The 7,892-nt window shown below is 44.1% G+C and overlaps 2 protein-coding genes across 2 annotated transcripts in view; one reads left to right on the top strand and one right to left on the bottom strand.

The window, feature by feature from the left end:
* Nucleotides 1-319, bottom strand: part of TTC38 (tetratricopeptide repeat domain 38) — a 19,730-nt gene extending 19,411 nt beyond the window's left edge. The window contains exon 1 of the mRNA XM_010575434.1: nucleotides 314-319. Coding sequence (XP_010573736.1) covers nucleotides 314-319 — 6 coding nt within the window. The remainder of the gene's footprint in view (nucleotides 1-313) is intronic.
* Nucleotides 318-7,553, top strand: PKDREJ (polycystin (PKD) family receptor for egg jelly). The gene is made up of 2 exons (XM_010575293.1): nucleotides 318-5,097; nucleotides 5,266-7,553. Exons 1-2 carry the CDS (start codon nucleotides 318-320, stop codon nucleotides 7,551-7,553), a joined length of 7,068 nt encoding a protein of 2,355 aa, XP_010573595.1.
* Nucleotides 7,554-7,892: the final 339 nt, after the last annotated feature.

Genomic DNA, 7,892 nt, shown 5'->3' with positions numbered 1-7,892 from the left:
TTGGCAGCGGCTCCCTCCCGAACCTCCGGGCTACCGAGGGTTCCGCGTTACCGAGGTTACCGCGGTGCTGCCGACGGTTTCGTGTAGACTATTGGCCCCGAAACACTCGTTTCTTGTGGCAGCGGGCGCATCCACGCTCGATCCGCTGTTTCTGAAGTTCAATATCTTTCTTACCAGCTGTGCCGGGGAGGAGGACGGCGAGCAGGCTCTGGTCTCCTCGGAGCCCTTCTCCAGCAGTTGGGAGTCCCCAGCTGTCAGCCTCCGTCAGGTTGCCCTACAATGGCTGTGCTCCCTCCGCTCCTTCAGCTCCTACGGCCATGACAGCGCTTCACCTCCTCCTCCTCCTCCTCCAGCTGCTCTGCTGCCGCCCCAGAGGCTCGGGGGTCTCCTCTCCCCGTCTCCAGCCACCACCCCTGCTGGTCACCTGCTGGGGCCCTCATGGACGAGTCTCTCAACGGCAGGACAACGAGAGTTGGGTCTCATGCCTGTGGAACAGCACCATGAACCTGCGTTACCAGCCCGCCCCAGGAGCAAGACCAGAGGCAGAGGGGAAAGAGGGGCGGCTGCCACCCCCACCTCACTGCTTTTGGTACCTGAACTCGGCCTGGGTGAAGAACACCTCGTGCTGGTCAGGCCAGGTCACGCTGCAGACAGGTCTCCCACCAGGAAGCGCTCCTCCTCCCAGGGCCTCCAGCCTCCTTACAGTGCAATGCTCGTTCAACCTTCACCCAGGGAAGACCAACAGTAGCACTTACATTTTCAGATACAACCACGGAATGTTTTACACAACCAAAGAAAACAACAGCCCTATTTCCACAGATGGCCCTAACACACGCACTGTGTTCTACCAACACAAGGAGCTCTCCTACTTACTCTCCGTCGAGTTTGTGGCCTTCCAGTGGTACAGGTTCAATATGTACCTTTATATGAATCAGAAGAGAGTTTTATTTAGGTCTCTGGCAGAAAGAGACCTTGAAGTCCACGTTTTCAGCAGTGGCCATCCTTCTTTTCTGCAGAGCTTTGCTTATTTACTGTGGTTTATCCCTGCTCAACATCCGATGCTACAATGCGAGTGGACCTTCCATCTGCAGCTTTTTGGAACGCAAAAAGACCACCTTCTCCAGAACAGCACGTACACATACAACGATCATGTAAGAAATGCCACACGTTTTGTCCGTCGCTCTGCTTTACCGTTTGATCCAGAGAATTACACAGGGTTTGTGGCAAAAGTGAACTGTACCAGAAGTACACTAACACCGGCTCTTTTAAGAGTCAGAGTCAACAACTATGCTGCAAAAACCATAGAAGCACCAGTGTTTTGCCAGAAAGAAGCCTGTTACATAGACACCGTGCAGATTCAGAAACCTGTTCTTCATACCTCTGTCCTGCGCCAGAAAAGGGGGACATCTTTTTACCTCTTTGTCAGATTACTAGTAGACTGCAACGTTGGTATATCTATCTACCCCTTGTGGCGAATCTACCCTGTTCGGGACACAACAACTATTCCAGACTGGACAAGACCGATAAACTCTTCTTTGATGTATGGCATAGAAATGATACACTTAACTGTTCCCAGTTTTACTTTAGATTATGGGTTGTATCTGTTTTATTTCACTGTTGAGATAACCCCAATTAGGACCACAACAGTCCTCAGGGGCTCAGACAAAGTTTATGTTCAGATTGAGAGCACTGACCTAGTGGCAAATATTGCAGGAGGCACATTCCGCACAGTGGGTTTTTCTGATAATTGGACCCTTGATGGCTCTGCTTCCTATGATCCTGATTCACAGGAAGGACTAAAGGGAATCACATTTACTTGGTACTGCACTAAAGAGGTATCAGACTATAAAAACATGAAAGTCAGCCCAGGAAAGAGATGCCATCCGGCCCAGAGGGATTTGAAATGGTTAACGTTCTCAGGTCCAGTTCAAGCAATGCCACCAGAATCCCTCCCAGGAAACGCCATATACTACTTTCGTCTAGCAATTCAAAAGGATAGAAGGAGGAGTTATGCCGACCAAACTGTAGATGTGCAGCCCGGCTCCCCGCTCCTTCTGGATGTAGCATGCCTTGAAAACTGTGGTAGCACTCTAATTCCAACAGAGAGATTTACCTTGTCTGGAAAATGCCTAAACTGTAGAACAAACAGCCAGCCAGTCTACTACTGGTCCCTTTTTTCAGAAAACTCCACAGAAATTAACTTTGACTGGTCTTCCAGAACCTCAACAGGGAGGTCTGCGTCGTACCTGTCTATACATGCTCTGACTTTTACAAAGACCGCACATCGATCCTACATACTTCTGTTAAAAGTAACTACCTGGGATGGTAGGTCTTCAATCTACAGACACACATTTAAGGTAAATTCTCCTCCTAGGGCTGGTAAGTGTACCATCAACCCACACCGGGGCACAGCCTTTCTGACAAAATTTGTTGTTCAATGCAGTGGATTTTCTGACAGCAATTTACCTCTGACATATAAAGTGATAGTAGCTTCCAATGTACCCAAAACTACCAAAATAACTTCTGTGGAGGAAAATACATTTGGCACAATTCTGTACTTTGGCTATCAGCCTAAAACTCCTCCATCTTTTCTCCCAGTTGGAGTGCCCTCTCAAAAGTACACCTTGACACTTTATGTTCAAGTCTGTGATTCCCTTGGGGCGTTTACCCAAGTGAGTTTATATGTCCGTGTGTGGAACCCAGTTAACAGTCGACCACTAGCTGTTGTGTTTCATGAACTGTTGGCCTCAGTGAGCGGTTTGAGTGCACCGATGACGTCTTACCTCCAGACTGGAGATTATTTTAGTGCAGGTTATTTGGCTTATCTGGCAGCCTCTGTCTTAAACTATATTAAAGCCCCGCCAACTCTCCAGCTCCCTAAGGCTCAGTTTCGGGAAAGTCTGATTAAAACAGCCCTGAATATTTCAGTTGAGGGCACAATGGAAATCAACCAGGTAGTTGCTTCTCTTTCTCAAGTCACAGAGGAAGCCGATGAAGTGAACGTTAGGTCACAAGACCTTGCCATTAAGAAACTGACAGAAGTAACTGGAGTGCTGAAGATACAGAGGAATGAGAGCCATTGGTCTGAGCAAGCAGAAATTCAGACCAGTGGAATACTAAGATGCTTGTCCAACATTCTGAGAGCTGCTCTTCTGCATCGCAGGAATGTCAATGTAAATGGAGTTAAAAAAGTCTTCTCCATTATGGAAAATTTAACAGAGATAGTTTTCCAGGGCAAAGTCCCTGGAGAAACAGAAACTCTAATGGAAACAAAACACTGGAATATCACTCTGAAGAAAGATGAAACCCGGAACATTGCAAATGCTTTCTCTACCAGAAACGCCTGCAGGAATTGCTTTTATCCATCACTGAAAAAGGGAAATTATTCAGGATTGCCCCATGATGCTGTGATTTCCACTGCCCTTTTTGAATTTGATGAGAACCCCTTCCCTTGGTTAGGTTACACATCAGAAATCGCAACAATGGTCTTGGGGTTTAAAATGGCAGAGACCAAGGCTAATGGGGATCTACTAGGGATCGTGCCTGAAGGAGCAGAAATTACCATTGCTAGGAAAGATAAGGAATCTTCAACTTTTCAGTTAGCAATGGGACCTGACAAAACACAAGCTTACACAACTGGAGGATTTAGTTTTGAAGTCAGCAGAAATACCAAGAGCATATACATCCAGATCCTGACAAAACTAAAAGTTACTTTCAAGTTGCTAGTGTTTACAGGTGCCAACATCACTCATGCTCATCCCATAGCCTCATTTGATGCTTTTCACAATATGCCAACAGTTGCAAGCAAAAATGAGACAGCTAGCGCTGACTGTAACATTAAGGCTCCCTACATTATCTGTCTCCCAGAGTCATTGCTGACAGCCACAGCTCAAGGAAGCAGTACAGACACTCATAACATCTCCATTGTCTTGCTGACACCCTATGTTGTAAGGTATCAAACCCAGAGACTAGTAAGCATACACATTTTTAGTGATCAGTGCTTATTTCTGGATAGAGTTCAAAGTCTGTGGAGAGAAGACACATGCAGGCTTGGCTCCATGACCAACTGGCAGAGGGTACATTGTGTCTGCAATATGAAGCGGAGTCGTAGAAGCCTGTCAGTCCACACTGCGTCAAATGCATCCATGTTCAACATCAGGTTCCTGGCAGCCAAAGTAATAGTTACCCCCAACACAGTAGATCTAGGAAAAACCCTGATAGCAGACATACCTAAAAACCCAGTGACCTTCTTAACAGTGCTCTTTATTTTTGCCATCTACTTTCTTTTGTCCCTCTGGGCCATAAGGAAAGACAGGGCTGAAAGGTACAGCAAAGACAAGATTATAGTTCTGCCAGACAACGACCCCTTTGATAAAGTGAGCTTTTTGGTCACTTTATACACAGGCAGTCGCTGGGGAGCTGGAACCAAAGCAGATGTCTTTCTTCAGCTCATCGGCCAGAATGGCACGAGTGATGTCCATTGTTTACGGCACCCACATTTTCCATCTTTCCAACAAGGAAGCACTGATTGCTTTCTGTTAACTACTAAGAAAGACTTGGGAGACATTTGTTCCTTCAGGGTCTGGCACAATAACAAGGGCTCATCTCCAAGCTGGTTCTTAAGCAGAGCCAAAGTTGAGAATATGTCCACCAGGAAGACCTGGTTCTTTATGTGCAGGAAATGGCTTTCTCTTGACAAGGGCGATCACTTACTAGAAAGGACATTTGCTGTCACAAACCCGAAGACACCTCTGCCCAGAATCGACTATTTTTTTATTAAACTTGCCAACAGCCTGACAGAGGGCCACCTGTGGTTCTCAATTTTTGCTCACGTTCTAACTGGCACTTTCAGCAGGCTCCAAAGGTTGTCTTCATGTTTAGCAATATTATTATTAAACTTGCTTGTTAACATTATGTTCTTTAATGCTGGCAAGAAAGAAGAATCTCCAATACACTTGAGGTATTTGAGATCAATAACAGTAGGAATTGAATGTGCTTTGATTACCATACCTGTGGAAATGATTATAATTGCCTTATTTAAGTACTCCCTGAAGGAACCTTCTCCTCGTGGTGTGGCTCAGACGGACCCAAAGCTAAGTTCACCCCTCCCGTCTGAAAATCTTAAGAACTGGAAGGAATCTTTGCAAAAATTGTACCTTTCAGAAACTTCAGCACAATCAAGGAATTTTAGTCCCTCAGAGAACCTTCGCGGTCCCAGCAAATCACAGAGCCCGCCATGTTCCAGAAAGACAAGAAGCAAGGGAGCTCCCCAAAACTGGAGTAATTGCACAGTTTCTGAAAGAGATGCAAATGTAATTGGAACAGAGGAGCAGATGATAACCGTGAATTCCCCTCCAATGGCCAAGGCTTGCCCGAGAAGACAACCATCAAGTTTCAATTTTGGTAATAATCACGCAGAAGAAGGGGGCAACTTTCAGAAAGAAACGAAACCAACCATTGCCTCCATGTCCTTTCACAAGAGACCACACGTAGTTTTTTGGTGGTGGTGTGTCTATCTCTCATGGGCACTAGTTATAGCTGTCACTGGGCTATCATCATTTTTCATTGTGTTATACGGTTTGTCTTACGGCTATCAGACTTCACTAGAGTGGCTTTTAGCATCTGCAACCTCCTTTATTGAGAATGTGTTTCTCCTTTCAATTCTAAAAATCAGTTTTTTCTCAGCTATGAGTACAATTCGTCCAAAGTACTGTGAAAACATCACATGGTTAACTCAGAAAAAGTATTCTGAGATTAAGCTGGCTAAAGAAACGATGAGTGCTGATGAGATGAGAGAGTTGCACTTGAAACTCGCTAAAGTCAGAGGCACCAAGCAGTATAAGCCTTTAGAAGCTGATGAAATTGCAAACATGCTGAAAAGGGCAAAAATTAAAGCCAAGGCATTTTTTTTCACAAAAGGTTTCATCAGTCACCTTGTCTTTTTAACGCTGCTATTAAATTTTGCCTATTCCACTGAGAATGCCAACAGTTTCCACTACAACCGATTCATCCATAACCAATTCTCTCCACGACTCTCCACTGTAGATAAGCTAGAACATATCTACGTGTGGGTGAAAGACTTATTCTTGCCTTTGATCCACAATGACATTCAGCCAACCTTTTTTCCCGAGAGCTGGTCCAAAATCATTGGTTTGCCTAGAATGAGGCAAGTGCGGGCTAAAGGTACTGAGAAAAAATGCTTCCATCCTCACAGCTATGTAAATAACTTTGTGATCAGTAAAAGCCACTGTCTTCACAAATATGGCAGTGACATCCCAGAGAAAGGTGACTACACTGGTGCTTGGACAAAGGTTGCCAACCAGTCCATTTCCAAGGATGCCAGCAGTTATGGTGGGTTCACTTACGAGCAAAACAAGACTCTGTGGACGTATTATTCATATGGAGATTTGCACACATATGGACCAGCAGGATACACGTTTTACTTTTTCCCTGAAGAAGGAAGACCTAATTCAACGACAAGGCTGGATGCTCTACAACAGAGCAACTGGCTTGATGAAAAGACATGGGCTGTGATCATTGAACTAACTACATTCAACTCAGATGCAGCTCTCTTTTGCACCATCTCGGTCATATTTGAAATGTCTCATTTTGGGATCATAAAACCAAGTTTGTCAGTACACTCTTTTGCACTCCCCATTTTTCATCAGCAAACTAAAGCTCAAATGTTTGTGTTTGTAGTTACTCTTGCCTTTCTGTTCATTTACATTGCAGATGAGCTTTACATCATAAGCCTAGAAAAAAAAGATTATATTAAAAACATTTCCAATATAATCAACTTTGGCTTAAAATCAGCATTCCTCCTTTTTGTTTTTTTAAAGGTCATAAAGTTTAAGGTGGGAGCAGATATAGTGAAGTTTTACTTACTTCATCCAAATGATTTCATTCATTTTCATGCAGTTTCTCATTTAGATAAGACTTTAAGGATTACTATGGGCTTTTTAGCATTTCTTGTAGTTTTGAAAACTCTAAAATATTCTCAATTCTTTTACGACGTACGCCTGGCACAAAGATCGATCTTGGCAGCCCTTCCTGGAATCTCCTCAATGGCCCTCTTAGTGGTGGTGTACTTCTTTGTATTTATGGCTTTTGGCTACCTTGTGTTTGGGCAACATGAATGGAATTACAATAACATGATCCACTCAGCTCAGACCATATTCTCTTACTGTGTCTCAGCTTTCAGAGATACCGCATTTTCATCCAACAGGTTGCTGGGTGGTCTTTTCCTAGCCTCTTTCATGCTGGTGATGATCTGTGTCTTGATCAATCTCTTCCAAGCTGTTATTATGTCTGCCTATGGAGATATGAAACAACCTGTATATGAAGAACCATCTGATGAAGCACAAGCAGTTACTTTTGTATTGCAAAGGCTCAAAAGTATATTTTATCTTATGATCTGTAAAACATCCAAAACCAGCGAGCCTGATCTTTTTCACAGTGTACTCTACGGGCAGCCTGACAGAAGACATCAGCGACATCTAGGGCTCAAGAACAGAAAAATAAATGGAAAAAAAATGGTTTATCTTGTCATATAAGCATGGAAAGATTTTGTATTCAAGATCACCTTTACTCTATAATACCTGTATTTCAAAGAATTGCTCATAAATAAATTATTTACTTTTAAGACTTTTAAAACATTCAACCACCTACTAGTGATTGTGTTCAGATTTCTTCCATACTATTTTGCCTCAGTTTCAGTGGTACTTGGCTGGCATGGTATGGTGGGTTGACCCCGGCTGGCAGGTAAGCCCCTACCTAGCTGCTGGCTCACTCCCCTCCCAGCACCATGAGGAGAGACTCCAAGGGCAAAAGTGAGAAAAAAAACCCCGAGGGTTGAGATAAGGGCAGTTTAAGAAGTGAAGGGGGAAAAAAAC

This window comes from Haliaeetus leucocephalus, unplaced genomic scaffold (assembly GCF_000737465.1).
Source record: "Haliaeetus leucocephalus isolate CR32 unplaced genomic scaffold, Haliaeetus_leucocephalus-4.0 Scaffold473, whole genome shotgun sequence".
Taxonomy (NCBI): Eukaryota; Metazoa; Chordata; class Aves; order Accipitriformes; family Accipitridae; genus Haliaeetus; species Haliaeetus leucocephalus.
The sequence above is the reverse complement of the archived record's forward strand: the minus strand, read 5'-3'. Positions and strand labels throughout refer to the sequence as shown.